At 36.2% G+C, this 21,743-nt stretch overlaps 1 protein-coding gene across 2 annotated transcripts in view; it reads left to right on the top strand.

Annotated features, from left to right (window-relative positions):
- OTOGL (otogelin like) overlaps positions 1-21,743 on the top strand; it is a 135,385-nt gene that overhangs the window by 53,698 nt on the left and 59,944 nt on the right. The window contains exons 24-28 of one of the 2 annotated variants that reach the window (XM_058568843.1): positions 375-482; positions 1,224-1,362; positions 13,479-13,613; positions 18,826-18,975; positions 21,300-21,419. In XM_058568843.1, coding sequence (XP_058424826.1) covers positions 375-482; positions 1,224-1,362; positions 13,479-13,613; positions 18,826-18,975; positions 21,300-21,419 — 652 coding nt within the window. The remainder of the gene's footprint in view (positions 1-374; positions 483-1,223; positions 1,363-13,478; positions 13,614-18,825; positions 18,976-21,299; positions 21,420-21,743) is intronic. The other variant, XM_058568844.1, reaches the window with a different exon arrangement.

Here is a 21,743-nt window from a genome sequence, read left to right as displayed (position 1 = left end):
ACAGACTCTTTTCTCTGAAGTAGCAAATACTGAAGAAGGGGGCCCTCACTTTCTCTTTAAATGTTTTGTCAGAGTAGCTCACTTTACCCAGAAATTTAAGCTTCTGTCTCCCTTTTATTGTATTAAGTGATAACGAAAAGGTTAAAATATCGCATCCAGTCGTTTGCCTGGCATTTATTCACTTCTGCTATCTGCAAGGTGCTGTGTGGGAGAAGGGGAGAGAAAGACTGGTGTCAGCCCTCGGTAGGTCAGACAGAACACGCCTGTGAGCACTGTAATAAATAGACATGGTTTTGAATATGAAAACATTACTGATTTTTTAAAAACTGAAATTAGTAGTTTACACTAAATATTATTTCCTTCTTCATTTGAAGACTGGCAGAGCACAAAGGGAAGTGTTATGTTCCTGAAAGCTGTCCGTGTATCTGGAAAGACTGGGAATACCTCTCGGGAGAAGTGATTGCTACACCATGTTATTCCTGGTAATGAGATCCATTCATTGCACAAAAACTTTCCTGAGCAATTGTATTAGTTTCAGTCATCTTGTATTTACTTAATGTGACTGACTTCAGCAAAAAAAACATACTAAGCCTGAGTAAATTTAAAGGCATTCAGGAGTTGGTGGGAAGCTACTATCTACAGGGGGATCATATCATTATTTTTATGGGTATTTATTCAGCCCAGAAGAAAAGTGTGAAATGCGACAATTTGAAAATGTAATAGGAAAAAATATCTCAAGTTCGAAAGAAAGTGATAAATGTTCCAAAGACAAGGTCACATTTAATGGAAGGTTTTCTGTCTGGAAATAAGCCAAAAGAATACCATAAGTAAAACTGAAATATGATTTCCTTAAGATATAGATAGAGATTCTAAGCTCTTGAACAACATCATGTCTAAGGTATTTAAATTAACTCAACTATAGGAGAGGGCAGTGTGGTCTTTCGGCTACCAGCAGGCCCATGTCCAGTTTTTCATTCCATCGTCTGTTTTCAGTGTGACTCGGGCACAATTTCTGGGCTTGGTTGTGGTGTCTGATGGTTTATTTTAACAAAGTGGTAAATATATGCCTATTTGTCAATGTAATAAATGTTATAAGAACAAATATTTGTAGGGGCTATTGGCTCAGTGAATGCTCTTGAATACAAACCTTCCAATACGCTGCTTAAAAAATACTAATTAGAGCCAAGTTTCTTAGAAAGGTAACTGGTGTTATTTTCTAATAGTGTTTGTCGACGAGGAATGTTCAATTGCACATATTATCCATGCCCGGCAATGTGCACAGGCTATGGGGACCGGCATTATCATTCTTTTGATGGACTGGAATATGACTATGTCAGTGATTGCCAGGTATTTTTGATAAAGGTATGTCACAATTACTTACTTTTATTTGCAATTATGTAAAGATAATGTGAAAAAACAAGTATCCTGGGGCATGGATATCAAATCCATATGTCATTAATGAACTCTATAAAATTATAGCTATTTTAAACTGATTTCCTTGGTTCATTCTAAAGTTTCATTGTTTGTAAGTGATGGGCTAATTCTTAAACTTTTGTGCCTCTGTTTTCTCATTTGTAAAATGTGGATAACAATAGTACCTATCTCCTCGGGTAGTTCTTAGGATTAAGTGAGATAAAGATATATTAAATGAGAGAATATATATAATATTAAATGAGTAAATATATATACACTTTCAGATAGTGCTTAATATAATTAACTACTCAATAAATGTCAACACTTTTTATTTTTATTGGCTTATATTGGTGAATGCAAATATAAGACATTAAATCATGTATTAGATTATGTATTGTTTATGGTTGTAGCAATCCAATGACGTTGTTCTCAATTCTAGACATGCTATTTTGATGATATGCTTTGGTAAATCCTGGACTTTGTATATCTGATAAGATCCTTAAAATTTCTCACGTGTTTAATACATTTGGATTTTCTGTATATCTAAATTTTATTTAGACATCACTGATCCCAGAATTAAATTGCTAAATAGAAAATGTAATCCTTAGAAAGAAGTTGCACAAGAATAAGCAAAATAACATCTTTTCCTTCAGGAAGCTAACCTGTGATTACCTTGAATGCATGTTTTTTTCTAGGTAAGGCTTTTATGTTATTAGAGGTTTGTGTATGATCCTGTTTTTTAAGCATGTGTCAAGAAAGTAGACACATTTCCATTTTGTATTAGTCGTAGTACATAAAAAATGAACGATAAAATCTATAGCCTTCCAAACTTAAACAAAGCACTTGCTTATGTTTTAAATCACCGAATTTCCCTTTTGGTACTATTCTTAGCCTCCTTTATGAATAATTTTAAGTTGCTTAAAGAATAAATCCCTGGGAATGGATTTGGCAGTCAGATAATTACAGATGATGGCAAGTTGCCACTGGGGTTTTTGTTTCGTGTTGTTTTGATAATTTTTGGAGTGTAAAGAAGGTACAGTGATGCATATACATTCTGAGTACTTGTCCTCTTATAACAAGCCTTCTTTAGCAAACAATTTTACATTAGAATTTTCTCATCCTGTAAGGCTTGGGTTGTAAATTGAGAAGCTTGGAAAAGCCGATAACAGTTAAGAGATTTGACTACATAAACTGATACCTCTTTCCCAAAATGTATCAGACTGATTCTATACCAAATCCTCATTTCCCCTGAAATTTAAGTCCGCTGACACTCCTTTAAGTTCCCTCTTCCTTTAACTTTCCAGATATTGTGCTCTTGGAGCCCTTCAATGTCTCTTCTGGTTCCTCCTTTGTCTCTTTGTTGCCTTTTCTTCTTGCATAAGTCCCAGACTGTAGATGACTGAGTTGGCTCCTTGAGGGCAAAGACCAAGTCTCAGTCATCATTGTTTCACCAACACAGAGCATCATGCTGGGAACATAGTTGTTCACTGAATGTTGACTGAACAGGATGTCTGTTCTTGGCTCCCTGCCCTTTTGTCTTAATGCTTGGTGTGTTCATCCACTCCTACAATCTTAACCACACCTACAAGCTGGTGAGTTCCAAATCAACATGTACAGCTCTGACCCTCAACTTCTAGGTTGTCTTTCTGAATCAAGTTCATCCCTACAATAATACATTTTTTCATTCTATTAACTCACGTTTTATCGTGTCATTGCTTTTTAAGAACTACAGAGACTCCCAATTACCAGCTTCCATAAGTCAAAATTCCTATGATAATCTTTCAAGGGTCTCTCTTAGCTCCACCTCTCCTCTGTGTCTTTTGTTAGCGTATTTTCTGTATCTGATTGCTTCTGCTCCCTCCAAGTGATGTTTCAAGTTCACATTTATCTGTCCTGTTCTTACATCTTACTGTATTTATAGTCATCACATCAAAAGTAAGTGGTTCATGATATTCTGATTATTTTATATGCGTTCAACTGGATTGTGTATCATTTTATGTCAGAACTATGTTACACTTCTTATGGGCTCCTCATAGAGACTAGCACAGTTATGCATTGTAAGAGCTGAAAAATTACATGTTCGATTTTCTAACAGTCTCTACTAGAGGGTGGAAACCACAAGCTTACACTTAATTAGTAACCTAATATTTGTTATAAGTGCATATACATGCCCTCAACATGAAGTATGTTGAGCAGCACTTCTTAACCTTTGCTGTGCACGCATATCAACTGCAGATCTTGTTGAAATACAGATTCCGATTCCATGGGTTTGGAGCAGGATCTTGGATTCTGGAATTTTTAACAAGTAACCCCAATGCTCCATGTCCACCACAGCCCACTCTTTGAGTAGCAAGGATGTATTTTCTTCTTTAATAAACTGATTTTAATTATTTTTGAAATTCTCCTCTTCCTCTGAATAGTAAACTTTAAGTCACATCCACAAAATGGAAGTATGGTTGACAATGTCATGTCAATCATGACATATTCCCACTGGAAATACAGTAGTCCTCCCTTATCCAAGGTTTCAGTACCCCCAGTCAACCGAGGTCTTAAAATATTACATGCAAAATTCCAGAAAGAAACAATTTGTAAGTTTTAAATTGCTTGCTGTTCTGAGTAGGATGATGAAATCTCATGCTTTCCTGCTCTGACTTGCCCAGGATGTGATTCATCCCTAGGTCCAGCGTACCGGTTCTGTACACGCTATCTGCCTGTTAGTCACTTGGTAGCCATCTCGGTTATCAGATTGACTATTGAGGTGTTGCAGGGCTTGTGTTCAAGTAACCCTTATTTTACTTATAATGTCCCGAAAGCAGAAGAGTAGTGAAACTGGCAATTCAGATATGCCAAAGAGAAGCCATAAAGTGCTTCCTTTAAGTGAAAAGGTGAAAGTTCTTGACTTAATAAGGAAAGAAAAAAAATCGTATACAGAAGTTGCTAAGATCTACGGTAGCTTTTGTTACAGTATATTTTTATAATTGTTCTATTTTATTATTAGTTGTTATTAATCTCTTACTTTGCCTAATTTATAAGTTAGGTATATATGTACCATATATACCATAGGGATATATGTATAGGAAAAACACAGTTTATGTAAGGTTCAGTACTATCCACAGTTTCAGACACCCACTGGGGGTCTTAGGACGTATCTCCTGAGGATAAGAAGGGATTACTGTATCATTATGTTAGTTAAAGATGCTTTTTCTGGTATCATTTTAAGTGGTAAAACAAAAATTCTGTCAAAATTTATTTTCATTTTGTTTATGGAAAAAAATTGTCTAGAAATATTTACTAAAAGCATTTAAAACCTTGTCTGTGTATCACTGTATTGCAAACATTTTCCCGTGTGTGACAATAATCCTTGCTCATGCATTATCATTTCATTCATTTAATAAGTAATTTTTATTGCCTTTATGTTTACTGTTAACTGTGTTAACAAAAACACGTCTACTCTATATACTCTATATTAAGACAGATTTCTCCAAGAAAATTCTGAAGCTTTGAAGGCAGGGATCATGCCTTACCTTTCTTTTTTTCCTCCCAAGTCATTTTGCAAAATGCTGGGCATTTGGTGAACTCTTAATAACTACTTATTTGATCTGTATGCTCTGCCTGGCTTTTCCTTAACCCCTTATTTGCCTTCACAGTAGAGAAATCATAGTATTTAACACCGTATTTTTAAATGCTGATTGTTCAGAAAGTATGTCAAGTAGAATATTTGTTTCAACTCTGATTTCTGGTAGAGTAGAAGTATATTCTTGTGTTTGATGCTGAATGATTGTGAAAGTCTTTTTTCTTGTTAGTGCTGCAACATAACAGTACCGTCCATTTAGCAGGCAAGAGCTATTAAGTTTTGGCTTTTTAGGCTTTCTATAGGCTTTCCTATCGTCACTTTAATCTGCCACTATATCCTTCTAATGAAATGAATACATCATGTTCAATTTCAAATTCCAGTAAGATATGCCTGCTTGTATATGAGAAGACACGTCACAGGAAATATTCTTCCAACCTTTTAGTAAGCAATGAAATTTGGATCACTAACTTAATACTTGGATTAAGATCTGTCATTAGGGGGCCAGCCCTGGTGGCCTACTGGTTAAGTCTGGCACACTCCACTTTGGTGGCCTGGGTTTGGTTCCTGGGCGCAGACCTACACCGCTCCTCTGTTACTGACCATGCTGTGGTGGCAGCTCACATACAAAAAGAGAAAGACTGGCAGTGGATGCTAGCTCAGGTGAATCTTCCTCAGCAAAAAAAAAAAAAAAAAAAGATTTGTCTTTAGGGTTCATATAGTAAGATTAAGATATAAATAATATTAAAAACCTAAATTTTCAAGTTCTAGAATTGTATGTGCCTTTTTTCTTCCAAAGTAGAAATGTTCTTTTTTTAAAAATAATGTTCTTTTAAAAAGATGTGTTTACAAAGGAGACACTTTAGAATTTAGCTTTTACTGAATTTAATTTGGTAATTAAAGAAAACTTACTATTAATAATTAATTAGAGGGGCTGGCCCCGTGGCTTAGCAGTTAAGTGCTCGAGCTCTGCTACTGGCAGCCCAGGTTTGGATCCCAGGCACGCACTGACGCACCGCTTCCCCGGCCATGCTGAGGCCGCATCCCACATACAGCAACTAGAAGGATGTGCAACTATGATGTACAACTATCTACTGGGGCTTTGGGGGGAAAAAAAAAGGAGGAGGATTGGCAATAGATGTTAGCTCAGAGCCAGTCTTCCTCAGCAAAAAGAAGAGGATTAGCACGGATGTTAGCTCAGGGCTGATCTTCCTCACAAAAAAAAAAAATTTAATGAAAATTATACTAGTGAATTATTTATTATGTTGGAATGGGCATTTTTACTAAAATTAATAAAACTAGAACCAGGTCCAAAAAATGGTTAGGATAGTTTGACCAACGTATACTTGATAAGCCAAGAAATATTTTATTTAGCCATAGAGCAGATAGTTATTTCATACCAAAGATAAATTAGTGATTAAGCAATACAATGTAATTTTCATGGTCTTGAAATATTATCATGCCAGACAGTAAATTTCTCAATGCTTGGATTTTTTCTGCTTCAATTTTTCTTCAGTAATTATATATTTTTTTATAGAATTATAAAAAATTTATAATTCCTTCCTCCATCTGCCTAGCTTCCCATGGCAGAGGCTTCTTTTTTCTGGAAGAATCGGCATTTCTTCGAGAAGGATAGAATGGCTGCCAGCACTATTCATTTACTTGCTGCTTTTTCAGTGGCAAGTATCACTTCTGTGAATAGCAGATAAAATTCTTTCTTCCTTGTCAAGTAGCTCTCTTTCCTCCTTGTTTTGATTACATATTCCAGGCTTTATCTTTGTTATTTGTAACATATTTTTATCTGGTGAAACATATCATTTATTTCCTGGGCCCTGTGGAGGATCTAGTAGTCTAATTTATAAAAGTTCCCTTTTATTTGTCAATTGGAATTTTAAAAATTAAAACTTGCTCAACTTTATTTTAAAAGTATAATGTTACTTGACCTTCATATTTGAAGAGATATTAAAGTCCTTTTCTTTTTTTTTCATCTCTGGATCGTGGAGTTTTAAAGGTAACCTACTTCTAGGTATAGAATAAGTGCTTACTATATCTTTGTTCATGTTTGTCAAACTTTAAAAATTCAGGTTCTTTGATATTTTATTCATTTTTAAGGCTGTTTACTCTTTTCTATGAATAGCACATGGAATATAACACATTATTTTTTAAGTGTGGTGAAGCAAATTTAGGACAAAGGTCTTAATTTTGTTTCCTGAGTTAAAACTTGTTTAAGAGAAAAAAGGGATGAGAAACAAAACAGTACCTTACCTTGTGCTATAAACTCAAAGAAAGAGAATACTGGATGTCTTCAGCAAAAATGGGAAATATAATATTCCAATCCCAGATTCCAAGCCAAACTATACTTCTTTAATCTATGACAAACCCCAAACACTTCTAGGTTTCTTTTTATACTTTGTTCTAGGTTAAGTTTTTCAACATTCTCTTCAGGAGATATCTCAAATGTTCCTGGCTTTCCTTAAGCCTCTGAAAACTCTTCTAATTTCATTGCTCTCAAATTCCCACACCTTGCATCATTTTTCACATTAATATTCCTTGTGTGATTTCTGTGTGTCAGGTCCTATATTGAGAAGTGGAGGTACAATGAGCAGCAAAATAGATATGGGCCTTGCCTCCTTTGAACCTTAGGCCAGTGGGGGAGAGTTGTTAATCACCTAATCACGAAACTCATATCAAATGCCACTGTAAAAGTCAATGATGACCTAAATGCAAAATCCGATTAAACCTTTTAAATGTTTATCTTCTTTTCTCCTTGAAGTCTCTCTTGCCTGGTCTTCTCTGAGGTAATTCTGCTGCTTCTACTGGCCCTTTGTCTCTGATCATTCCTCAATCTTCTCTGGTGGTGCTTTTCTCCAAGAGTTTCTTAAAACACCAGGGCTCACTGGTTCCGAGTTTCCGTGTATGTCTCCCCTACAAAACGTAGTTGCTTCTGATCTCATAATACCTTGAAGGTATAGATCCTGTTTTATTCATTTACTTATCCATAGGAAATGAAAATAGAGAAGAAAGAAAGTCAAGAGAAATCCATTGCACTCTATCTAGGCAAATATAAAGATCCAGATAGAAGTAGAGAGAGCTATCTCTGTCAAATAAGAGTAAAATGCAAATTACACAATAGTGTGGCACCTCAGCAAAATATTAAAAAAGGAAGAATTAGCATATAAAAATCAGATGAGGATTCCATTCTGAATAAAAGTTACCTCCCATAAAATAATTTTCTACTTTCTAGAAGTTATGAAAGAGATTACAAAATTAAACAAATAAGAAATTAAATGTATGGTAAAGGAATATAATAAAATGAAAAAGGAAATTTTAGAATTAAGGAACAAATTGAGGCCCTAAAAACATTCTAGAATTGATATGTGTTTCTTTTAAAAAATGATAAATATGCTATCTTTCTCTTACTTTCCCTTTCTTTGACCATACTAAAGGTGACTGGCAAAAGCCTTCCTTTGATATTTTGACTGACTTTCTGTTTACCAACTCTGATGGTCTCCAAATCTTTTTTTCCAGCTTAGTTCCATAGAAGAAAAACTATTTTAAAACTATCTGAAAGTTTCAGATTCAGGAGATGGGCAGCCAATTTAAAATTTTCTTCAAATAGGAATCATTTGTATGTATTAACCATGTTTAAGCCAATCATCTTTGTTTCCTAAAAATGAGATTCTTAAAGTGGTTTGTCTTCCGGGTGCATGTTGGTTCCCAAACTCCGGAGCTTCCCAGGTGAAATCCGAAACTGGCACCCTGCACAGGGAGGGCAAGGGGTGATGGAAGAAAGAGGCAGACCACTCCAGATTGGTAGGCGCCAGTTTTAATGAGTCAGGGAACTTACATATGGGGCTTGTCTTGGGCGGCCGCAAGATGAGTAGATCTCCACACTTACCTGCCAGTGTTCATGTGAGTTCATTAAAAGTTCACATAGAGGCCTTAACTGGGTTTAGTCACGTGCACCTTCCAGATGGTCTCAACACCTTATTGCTCTCTCAAGGCTGAGTCCTTGAAAATGGCTCTGGCTGTGGGACAGGTGGGCAGAACATACATTTCAAGGACAGAGGAGGGGGATGAGAAGCTTCCAATTGTCCAGGTCCAGCTTGCGGGTCAACCAGTTGTCACGTCCTCTGGATGACCTCCTCCATCAGTGCAGTTCTTACTTATATTGTGTATATTACAAACATGCTGAAGACAAAGGGAGAGGCAGAAAGACAACGACTTGAACCTTTATTGATATTCAGTATAATAAATCTTGTCTATATTATAGTGGATACTTTCAACTCAAATCAGTTCTTTATAGTTTTCTAAACATTTATCAGAAAAATTAGAAATGTTTTAAATTAAATTAAAAATTAAATATATGCCATATATTTTCTTTTATTATATGGCAATTTATTATAATTAAATTAAATTATATGGCAAAATCTAAAATAAAATACCCTCCAATTCTGATTGCCAAAGTTAAAATGGAAATGAAATCTATATTAATTTTATTTAATTTTAAAATTATATGAACAAAACTTTGTAGAAGGCTTTGGTGTATTTTTTAATCTATTTGAATAAGAAGATGAAACTCTTGGAGTTCATTGAATTGATTCTTTAAGTGACCTTTCACGAAATTAGTGTTTAAATAATTTTCATTTTTTTTTTTTTTGGGAGTAAGATCAGCCCTGAGCTAACATCCATGCCAATCCTCGTCTTTTTTTTTTTTGCTGAGGAAGACGGGCCCTGAGCTAACATCTGTTGCCAATCCTCCTCTGTTTTTTTCCCTTTTTCTCCCCAAAGCCCCAGTAGATAGTTGTACGTCATAGTTGCACATCCTTCTAGTTGCTGTATGTGGGACACTGCCTCAGCATGGCCGGACAAGCAGTGCATGGGTGCGCTCCCGGGATCCCAACCCAGGCTGCCAGTATCAGAGCGCGAGCACTTAACCGCTAAGCCATGGGGCGGCCCATAAATAATTTTCTACTTTATCCATATAAGCTAATTCTTTTTTTTTCTTTGTGAGGAAGATTAGCCCTGAGCCAACATCCATTGCCAATCCTCCTCTTTTTGCTGAGGAAGACTGGCCCTGGGCTAACATCCCTGCCCATCTTCCTCCACTTTATATGGGACACTGCCACAGCATGGCTTGACAAGCCAAGCAGTGTGTCCATCCGAATCTGGATGGGAACTGCGAACCGGGGGCCACCAAAGCGGAGGGTGCAAACTTAACCACGACGCCACCAGGCCAGCTACCAGCTAATTCTCAAATATTTTATCTGTGTTTGAAATTTTAGGCAAGATGATTGTGATCTTTTATCCATGAGATTCATCTCCATTACTAATCTTAGTAAGGTTCAGTATTGATTTTGCATTGTAATAGTTTGCATACTTTGATAATAGACTCTATATATTAAAACCTCCTAAAACATTTCAATAGCACTTTAGCATAGGTTTGCCAGTAATTGTTTTTCTACTTTTTTAGTTTTTAATTAACTAATTAACTAAGTCTACACTTCCTGCCTCTATGCTAGGAGCTGTTAAAGGTACAATTATTAAGAGATTAGCTTTACCCTCAATTGTTTTACATTTGGAGGAGTCATTAATAAACAAGAAGCTAGAAGACTGGGAAGAATGAAAGCTCAGTTACCAGAATGTAACTGGTTTTGACTAGAGAAACGGTAAACAGGGAAGTTTCATGGAAGGAGGAGGCATTGGTGCTGGAATATTTCACCCCGTTATAACACGTCCTTAGCATATTTTTAAGCAGATTTCCTTCACAGGGAAGCATCTCAGGCTGGTTTTCCTTCTCGGAGACATCCTGGTTAAGCGCTTGCTATTTCAGGGAACAAACAGTAGGGGGTGCTGTGGTAATTGGCGTGTAAAACCCTAAGGGAAATATCCAAAGGAAATCCTTGAAGGTCCAGGACAGTGCACTTCACAAAGGTGACTACTGAAGGGTAGCAGGAATTCGTGGATGCTCTGATGTCATTCACGTTCACGCAGCTCGGACAGTTTCGTGTGACTGCTCTACTCTCTGCTTACTCGGGCTTGCTTGTGTAACTCTCTTTTCTGTATTTTTTCTCTCTTTGCTTCAGTTCAGTCGTTGTTCTGTTTCCTCATAGCTTAAGCTTGGGTTCACCTGTTCAGCCCGCACTCTGTCTTCTCTCTCTCTCTGTCTATTCACCCTCAGATCTTACTACAAAGCTTTTTTTTAAATCATTGTTTTCTGGTTCAAATTTGAGAGATATTTAACTGGCTAGAGTTGTCTTTTTTCATGTCAGCATTAAAGTCCTTTGCCCCATCAAGGAAAGTACTGCTTCGTGTCCAATCAGCTATAGGACATAGAACATGGCTGGCAACAACTACTGTATTAGCAGGAACTTTGTGTGGGATAGTTCCGCTTACAAGGGGCTGGAGCCCTGACAAGTGCTTAGACTGACACACGTGGAGTAAAATAATATACCACGTTGAGAGGTGCTGACATTTTATGTTTCAGAATTACTTGGGAGAATATTCTCTATCGATGTTTTCAGTACCTGAGAATAAAGGGTTCAAGGAATCCATGTGGCACATTGATGTTGACTTTTCCCTCTAGCTTTGTAATTATTGCTTACTATGTTGCTTAGCAACTCTGCAGCATTATCTCCAAACCCAATATTAACTTAAAATACATTAGAAATGGAAATTGTAGAAACATGACTCCTAGGAATTGATATTGTTTCAAGTTACTGTCAGCATAACATGATATTATAAGGCAGGCCACACAATATAGAATATTTCTTGGCATTTCTGATTTAATATAAAGAATAAAGCTAACGTTGAGGCACTTTAATTAATAGTAATGGAAATGCAATTGCAATAGAAAGCCTTTCAGCCATCTTTTCACATCCCTTAATCTAAATAACTGTTCCCAAGAGGAAGAGCAAAACAAAACCCTGAATTATATATGTTTTTCTTTTTTGAAAATCGTTCACAAAGGCAGAAAAGTGTGGCATTATTGTTTTTCAGTAGTACAATGCCATAATCATCTTAATGACTCTTATTATTCTCCTTTTCAAAATTTGGGCAATGCTTTGCAAAAGTACTGTTTAAGAAGAAGCAAAAGCTCTCAGTTCCTATGAAGAAAGGAAAAATGGGCCACAGAGGGACATGTTAATTACTCTGTCAACATCATTCATTGAAAACCTATCCTCTAGGCACTATGCTATAATAATTACTAATAAGACAGGAAGAATTTGGTCAAAGCAAGAGATATATTGAGCTAGTGTTCATATTGCTGGTGATGTGAGAAACTAAGTGGAGAATTTACATCAAGACCTATATGATTTAGAAACATTTAAAGACTTTTCTCACAATGAAAAAAAACACTGATCCATATGCCTAAAAATTAAAAGGATTCAGGAAATACGTGTGGGCCTTTGAAAATTGGACGTTGAGTTCAAAGAGAAACCTCAGTTTGCTTCTGATAAAATTCTCACCTTCTCCTAGTTAGCGGAAGGACTCGTAGAGCAGTGACTTTAACTTTTGGAGGGATAAGAACTACTTCAAAAATTTGACAAAAACCATGGACTTTCTTCCTAGAAAAATACAGATTCACAAAAACAACATTTCACAATGAATTCCCAGGGTCTATAGAACTACAGAAGCCTGTCATGAAACTGGATACAAAATTAGAAACCTTGATTCTAGAGAGTGTGTTCTTAGTGGGTAGAGTGGAGGGTGGTCGAAGGAAGGTGAGGGGGTTGGATGTAGAGTGTATGGGGCTAAATAATATTCTCTGAGACTAAGAATTCCCTGTAACCTACAACTGACTTTTCTCCTCAACCATTGCTAGACCCTTCCTAATTTCTACAAGTGGTGTAAAAAAAAATTAGCATTTTGAACTCTGTCTCTGCTCTTATTTAGCTAAGAGTCCTTGGACAATTAATTAATCCTTCTTGACCTCTGTTTCCTAATCTAAAAATGGACATATTACTTAATTCAAAAATTATCATAAGAATTAAATGAGGTAATGTACGTAAAGTTCAAAGGAAGCCCTCACATGATATGTGCTATTTTGTTTACTAACATGTACCAAAGTTTTGTGTCTATTTCAATTTTAACTTGTAGGCAAATAATTATTTGGCTAGAAAACTCTTTAAAATAAAACAAAGATGTCTAAAATGAAAATATTTGTTTTAAAATTCCCCTGAGGAACATGTCTTGTTGGGTATTTATTGGAAAAAAAAACTGATTGATAAATTTGAGCTATAGTAATAAAATCGAAAAAAAGCTCAGTTAGAATAAAATTTTAACAGAAGATATTAGAGATAAGTGTTTAAAGATTAGCTATCTTGGTATATTTTAATAAAATTCTTCACATTATTCGATCAAAATGATTTTTATTTTAGAGGTAAGTTGTATTTCAATTTCACTGCAATCAATTGTAAATCTTGGTCTTCAAAATAACTAAAAATTATATATATTATACATTTGTATTAACAAAATATTTTTGACATTTCAGAGTGCAGATGATTCAGATATATCTGTCATTGCCCAGAACAAGAAATGCTTTGACAATGATATTGTTTGTTCTAAAAGTGTTTTGATTTCAGTTGGGGACACTGAAATTTACCTGAATGACACTCCTTACAAACAGGTTAGTGAATTATTTCTTTTAGGATCATTTTAAGTTGTCCTAAGGATACTGAAAATAAAAAAGAAACAATTTGGGGTACTTTTCTCTGTAAATGATTACAAGATTTAGATTTTTTTTCTTTGTCATTTTATGTGGCTTCGGTAAGTCCTGTCTGTAAGTCAAGTTACTTGTCTCTTGTGTTCACATTGCACTGCTCTGTATTCCAATTCTTTCCTCTTGTCTTCGTTGCGACGGTCACCATCTTGGCCCTAGCCACCATCACCTATTACCTGGATTACTTCAACATCCTCCAGTCTAGACTCCCGGCTTCCAGTCTCAATTCCTCCCCTCTAATCCATCCTGCCCCACTGCAGCCAGGGTGATTTTTCTAAAATGAAAAGCAAATCTCCTGTCACTCTAGTGCTTCAAAACCTTCAAATGACTTCCCATTGCCCTTTCAAGGCCTCCCCAATCTGGCCATTGCCCACCTAACTCACCCCTCGTCACTTTCTGCTTCCAGCCCATGTGCCAGAAATTGGAGCTTTTCTCAGTTCTTCAGCTGCTATGTGTTCTTTCTCTCACCTCTGGTTCTGCATGAATGTCATTGCTCCCACTTGGATCAACCTTTCCATTTGACTTATCCCTGTGTGACAGGTCTCATCTCGTCTCCTTCAGGGAGCTCCTCCTCATGCCCTCAAGCACCCTGTTAGCCATGACTCATGCTTTAGTGAAATTACCTGTGCGGTTGCCTGTCTTCTCCATTTGTCTATGAGTTCTATGAGAATTGGGACCATTAGGGCCACTGTCTCCTTTGTTCATTCTTGTATCTTTGGAGCCTGCCCAATTTGAAAGAATGAATAAATTTCATTCATTCATTCATTATGTCTACTGTGTACCAAAATCTGTGTTAATTATTAGAACTAAAACAGTGCAAAGACACTGTGCTTGCCTTTAAGGAACTTATACTCAGGTGAGGGATACACTCAAGTAAATAAGGATGTGCAGTGTGATGTGCTATGGCAGGAGTGTGTCTATGATGGTATGAGAATCCCTGAGAAGAAGACCTAAGCCAACAGTGGATGTTTAGGATAGTTGTTAAGAGCATAGATTTTGGAGTCAGTCAATACTGACTTAGACCCCCTGTTCTCTCATCTGCTGGCTGTGTCATTTCAGGCAGGCACTTTAGGCACTTAACCTCTCCAAGCTGCAGCTTTTCAATCTGGAAATTTGGGATGTTTGTAGAATCTAATTCTTAAGTTCATATGAGGATTAAATGAAATAATGGATTTCAAAAAAGTCTGCCTTCCTCTCCTTCATCCTCCTTATTTTTGAAGGCTCAGAAGACATGCTCTGGGTGAAATGATTTGAACTGAGTCTTAAAGGATGAGTAGGTGTTAGCCAGATGAAGAGAGAGAGAGTAGAAAGGCAATCAATACAGAGGAATGATCATGTTGAAAGGAACAGAGCTGAAAGATAAAATGACGTATTTGGAGAACTGCAAGTGGTTTGGTTTGGTTGAAGTATATGGGGATAGTGGAAGGAGGGTGTGGCAAAGAGATTCAGAGAGGAGTGTCCAGACTGACTTCAGTGCGGGAGGTGGGGAGGTGAGGACAATAGAAAGGAGGCTGGTTCCAGACCGTGGAGGCTCTTGAATGGAGTAAGATATTTGAACTTATTTTACAAGTAAGAAATTTTGAAGATGAGAAGTCACGTGATCTGACATACGGCCTTTAAAAAGTGGCCTCTTTTTGAGATTTTAAAACAATGTTTCTCAAAGTTTGGTCTCTGTGTTAAAATAATCTGGAATATTTATTGGACGAGCTGGTTCCTGGCCCCACCTCGGTAACTAGAATGGCTGAGGTTGAGAATGAAAATCAAGATTTTTTTTTGTGTGTGTGAGGAAGATCAGCCCTGAGATAACATCCATGCTAATCCTTCTCTTTTTGCTGAGGAAGACCAGCTCTGAGCTAACATCTATTGCCAGTCCTCCTCCTTTTTTTCCCCCAAAGCCCCAGTAGATAGTTGTATGTTATAGTTGCACATCTTTCTAGTTGCTGTATGTGGGACGCGGCCTCAGCATGCTCGGAGAAGCGGTGCGTCGGTGCGCGCCCAGGATCCGAACCCGGGCCGCCGGTAGCGGAGCGCAAGTGCTTAACCACTAAGCCACGGGCCGGCCCATGAAAATCAAGATTTTTAATGGTACCCCAAATTCTTCTGCACACTAAAGTTTGAGAACTAGAGCCCTAGAACATATCTTTTATCTCAGTCAGGAACATTGAGACCAACCAGGCAGCCATCAAGTTTTGGACAAAACAGAGTTTCTATAGTCATGTTGACATGACATGACATGAGAAAATAGTAAATGTTCTTATAAAAATAGTCGGACACGGGGCTGGCCTGGTGGTGCAAGCAGTTAAGTGCACGCACTCCACTGCTGGTGGCCCAGGGTTCGCCCGTTCAGATCCCTGGCGCACAGCGACGCACTGCTTGTCAGGCCATGCTGTGGCGGCGTCCCATATAAAGTGGAGGAAGATGGGCACGAATGTTACAGGGCCAGTCTTCCTCAGCAAAAAGAGAAGGATTGGCAGATGTTAGGTCAGGGCCGATCTTCCTCACACACACAAAAAAATAGTCGGACACATTTTTGAAGTTGTAATTACAGCTCTGTGTAACTTTCAACTTCAATTTTCACCTGTAAGCAGATGCTAAAGAATTTCCTTCATAGAGGTCGTGAAGTATGAAGGAAGACGAAGAAAAGTCATAAAAATAATTTTATCCTAATAAATCCCCTGCCAGTGTTTGTTCTCGAACATCAAAAGTGAAAATAAGTACCATTTATTTTATGGCAGATGGATTTCCCATTCAAGGGAAGAAAATAAACCTGTTTTTTTCAATAAATGCACAATTCTAATTTTATCAAATGTGTAAGATATAAATATTTTATGAATTTATTTAAGCTGTACTTTAAATGTTTTAACTCTCTACATTTACAGCCTGTCTTTCTAACATCACTAAAGTTTGTTTAAAGTGCTATGATTCTCATCCGATGTGAATTTTGGGCAATTCATAATGCCTCACTCTTCTAACGAGAAGCATCCTTACTTCCTAGTCTGAAAAGAAACAGGACAGCATCTCCTTTTGACCAAAAGGATTGTTTGTCTTGTCATAAACTGCCCTGTCTAATAAAAATGAAGGATTTTACCTCTACAGGCAAATAGAACAGATGTGCTTTTACATCAGGATAATTGATGCAAAACCAGCCTGAAGGAAGTCTGATCATAAGCTGCCCTATCCAAAAATTCATTAATGTTCTAATGGTATGTCAACCAGTCTCAGGGAACTTTAATAGAAAAATACATGAAAGAATATTTCATGCGTTTAAAAGGAGGTAGAAGCCACGAATATTCCACTTACTTGCTTTAATTGTTGCTGGAAAGTAGGACGTGTGAACAGGCCAGTGCAGGAAGGTGTTAAAAATATGAGTCATGCCTTGATCTAGAAGCTGAGGATAGCACCATGATCTTGACAGAATACATCATTCAAGGAGCTAACATTCACGTGGGGGAAAGACGGATAATAAAGCCAAAGACAGGCAGATAACAGAAAGGCACTGAAAAGAGTAATCAGAACAATACAAATAGGTTCTGTGGCAGAGAGTGACTTGGGAGCAGGGCAGGCTACACATTTCATGGGCCTAGTGAAAAATAAAAGTGTGGGGTCCCTAGTTCACAACAGGAAAAAAATTTTTTCCTTTGTTTTGCAGTCCCTCTTGACCTGTAATTGTGTCTTTTCTTTATCGTTTAATGCCTTGCTCACTGGGGCACAAGGATACTCTCAGTCGGGTGCAGAACCTCATGGGCACCCAGGGCCTTGCCTCGTAACTCCAGCTTGGCATTTGGCAGTAGAAGGAAATGAGGTCACGCAGAGCCCATTAATAACACATACGGTTATACATATACATACATATGTATATGTATATGTATATATGTCATATACAATATACTGAGCCCTTATAAGCATGACCTTGGTCTAGGAGACAGGAAATTTCTCATGTATATGACCAAGTTTATTTAATTTTCCCTATGGAATATCTATAAAAATGTCTACTACAATATGGTATTCCCAAACTGTGCTTTTATTATTACTTGGGGGAGAAAAATAACGAAAGGATTCCGTATCTCCTTCACAATTTTTATTTTGCTTCTGGTAAATTTGTTTTATTTACTTTGATTTAACCATGTAATTTTGAAATCTATGTAATTTTGAAATTATGAGTTCAAGGTGAAGTTCAATGTAATCTTTTATAGGGAATAGCCCTTGTTCATAAAGAATAAGCACATTCTCACTTAAGCTAAAGGGACTCTAAACTTTCCCAATGAGTTCTGTCTCTAGTCTCCCTGCTATTATACTTTCTTGCACGTAAATTATTTTCTTTTAATTTACAAACATGGTCTGTCACTTTTCTATTCAAAAGCCTTTATTGAGTACCTTTTTCACATGGAATAACAGCCCTTGACTATATGTGTAACTTGGTTGCAAAGGGTCTCAGATTATGCTTGCATGGAATCCATACTCTAGTCCTTTAGTGCTCTCTTTAGTCCTGAACAAACCTTGGACTTTCCTGCCCCTAAGCCTCTGTTCAAGTGATTCCTTTTGTTTGGAGTGATTTCTTCTCCATTCTCATTTCCAGCCCCCTATACCTTCCTGTATATAGCCTTGTATAGATCATTATATCCCATCCCTTGAAGGAGGCTTCCTGAGTCCCTTGTCCCTTTGATGGCAATTCATCTCCCCTTTCTCTCTCTCTCCCTCTATATACATGCACGCACACTTTGTGCTTTTGTTTTTCAATTATGCAGACAAAGTCATACATAGTAATCACATGTATTCGTCATTAGTATAGAATTTCTGAGTCAGCAGGTGTATCCCCTTCATGTCCTCTCTGTCCATGGTCTTGTTTACGCTCTTTTCCATAACTGGAACACTTTTTCCTCTGCTTAGTCATCCATGTTGAGCCCTTCTCCAGTTTGTGTCTCATTACCAATTTTATATATTTCCTATATTATGCATTTGTTTTGTCTTTTACTACAGAATTCAGAAAAGACAGGGCCAAGTAAAAAGTCTAGTACACAGATATTTATTAGTGGATATTAGCTTAATTAATGTTTAATTTTGGTTAGAGAACATCAAATTCATTTTGTTTTCTTTATTTTTTTGTTTGTTTTTGTTTAAGAAACGATCAGGTTTTTTTCTGGAAAATAAACCTACATACCAGCTTTGGAAGGCAGGGTACTACATAGTAGTATACTTTCCAGAGAAAGATATCACTATTCTTTGGGATACAAAGACTACCATTCATATCAAAGTTGGACCACAGTGGAAGGTAGGTCAACCTAGGCTCCAAATGAGATACAAGCAATGAAATTACATTTATCTTTTGATGTTTTATGGAAATAAAATGATGTTTTCCTTTAAGAACTAGGCTATATTTTCAGAATTACTGACTCATACTCCAGTGAAGAACAACTTTACCTACTAGAGTACAGTGTTGTGTACAGTTCTTTTTGACTTTAGCCTTCACAGTATCCAGTTTTCCAAAGTTACTTAGATCAACTTCTTTCTTCCCACCCGCTTCAGTGTGGTTATGCGATATGTTTGTAATACACTTAGATTCATTTGTTACAGTCTGCATTCCATCTTTTCCTCTATGTTCTGGATTTTTTTTTTTAAGTTTATATACAGTAGAATTACTTTTAAAAATGTAGAAAAATTTACTCTTATGGTCTGCAGTTTTATGGATTTTAACAAATAATTATTAAATATAAGTAAACAGATGTGAAACGGTTCTATATAGAACAGATCTATCAACTCCCAAATTTCTCCCATGTTGCCCCTTTATTGTCAACTCCTGACTCTACTCCCTAACCCCTGACAACCACTGATCTATTTTCCATCCCTACAGTTTTGCCTTTTCCGGGTACAATATAAATGGAATCGTGTAACATAACAGCCTTTTGAATCTGGCTTCTTTGACTTGGCAAAATACATTTAAGATTCACCCTTATTGTTGAATGATTAATAGTTTGTTCCTTTATTTTGCTGAGTAATGTTTTGTTGTGTGGATGTACCAGTTTGTTTTATCCATTCATGACTGAAGATTCAATCTGGATTGTTTACAATTTTTGGCAATTTATATTTAAAATTGTTTTAAATTTGCTTTCTGTTAAATATTGTACTAAATATTATTAAATATGTTCATTATTTTAAATATTTAAAATTTTATTCAATATTTTAAAGTTGCTTTTGAAACATTCATATATTTCTAAAAATCCAGTTTATCTGAAATTGAAATTGAGATTTGTGGATATAATCTGTGGCAAGTTAGGAAACAATTGGGGTGGTAACAACATATTCTCATAAATCTATGGAAAAAATACATATTTAAAGAATTTTAATATGTTGCAATTTTAAGATATGATTGTATATTGAGGACATTTTCTTTCCCCTAAGTGTGATAAGGCCCAAAAATCTATTCCTAGGTGTTTGCTGGCTTCTTGCATTTCTTTGGTGAAAATGAAATAATTTAGCCATTGCTTTACTTCTTCAACTATTTTGCTCTACTATTCTCTGTCATTATCCTCCCTTCCCTACTTTTTGGAAACAAATTTACCATTTATTTTTATACATCCTCCCTACTGCAGCCTTAAATTTTGGGGTGACCAATGGTGCGAGCAGCCACTGTCTTGGACAGACATGTGGCTGCTGAGAGCAGAGGCACCGTGGTGAGCGGCAGCCGTGGCGGTGGTAAGCCTAGGGTTATTGTCAGCTTTCCCGGAGACATGGACGGTGTGCTTCACCGTTCAAGGAAGGCTATCTTCCATTCTTTAGTATGAAGAGAGAGCTCAGTGTGTTTAGTGTCCAAGTTTTAAGGAGGATTTCCATTGTTTTTGGAAGATCATTTTTCCTGTCCTCTTAATCTACCTCCTTCCTCTAAGAATAAAGCTTCTCACATTATTTGAGAAAATGCAGTGGAAACTGTTGATGTAAGTAATCCATATGGTGCTTGCAGTAACCATTTCACAACCCATAACAATCTTTATAAAAATTAGATAAAACCTGGATTTCATTTATTGTGTCTTATGGTGGCATGATATATGAATATTCAAGTTAACTTTTTCTTTAAAAGTTATGTTTTGAATGTGTTGGCTTTTCAAGTATGACCTAGAGGAAAATAAATTATTCTTCTTGTTTCAACATTTATAGTGTTACAAAACCTTAAACATGTCAAGAGGTGGGACTTTCATCATTAAAAATTTATTTACATACATGTATATATACAGTATGTAATATATATATATGTTTGCACACACACATATTGTAGTGTTTGTATTATACTTTTCCACGTTACTTGTGTTATTAGTTGTATCAATACTAAGACATTGTTAAGTGTGGAAAGATAAAATTTAGGGAATGGTTAAACTGTTAAATATTGTACTAAATATTATTAAATATGTTCTCAACATTTTTGAGAATTAAAATAATTGTTAAATATAATTAAACAGATAGGAAATACCACCTTCTTGAAACATATTTTAAATGCTTGTTGTGGAAATTCTTAAAATGTCTACTTTAAAATTTTAATGAATTTGAGTCCTTAAATGTTGAAGTGAATATAGAATATTTCATGGTACTTTTCTTTTACTTTAGAACAAACTATCAGGATTATGTGGGAACTTTGACAAATGTACTTCGAATGATATGACCACATCTAATAACTTAGAAGTGAGAAATGCCCAGGTATTTGGAGATAGCTGGGCATTAGGGCAAGTAAGTTGAATATATGTATTTTAGAACTAAACAAATATTTTTTGGTATATTTATTCACTGAAACATTTTATTCTTACAAGAAAATTTATTTAGGTAATACTATTTTATGTAACATTTGTATAGTAATTCACGGTTGACAAACTACTTTCACACTTATCTTCTCATATAATTCTTGTGACAACCTTGCAATATAAAGAATGTAGTCTCCATATTATAGATGAAGAAATTGAGGCTCAGGAAGGTTAAATGATATATTAGATGTGATTTAATGGACAGAGTCAGAATAGGTTACTCTGGTTTCAGCTTCAGAAATCACGCCTTTGA

The sequence above is a fragment of the Diceros bicornis genome, chromosome 25, assembly GCF_020826845.1.
Source record: "Diceros bicornis minor isolate mBicDic1 chromosome 25, mDicBic1.mat.cur, whole genome shotgun sequence".
Lineage (NCBI taxonomy): Eukaryota > Metazoa > Chordata > Mammalia > Perissodactyla > Rhinocerotidae > Diceros > Diceros bicornis.
The sequence above is the reverse complement of the archived record's forward strand: the minus strand, read 5'-3'. Positions and strand labels throughout refer to the sequence as shown.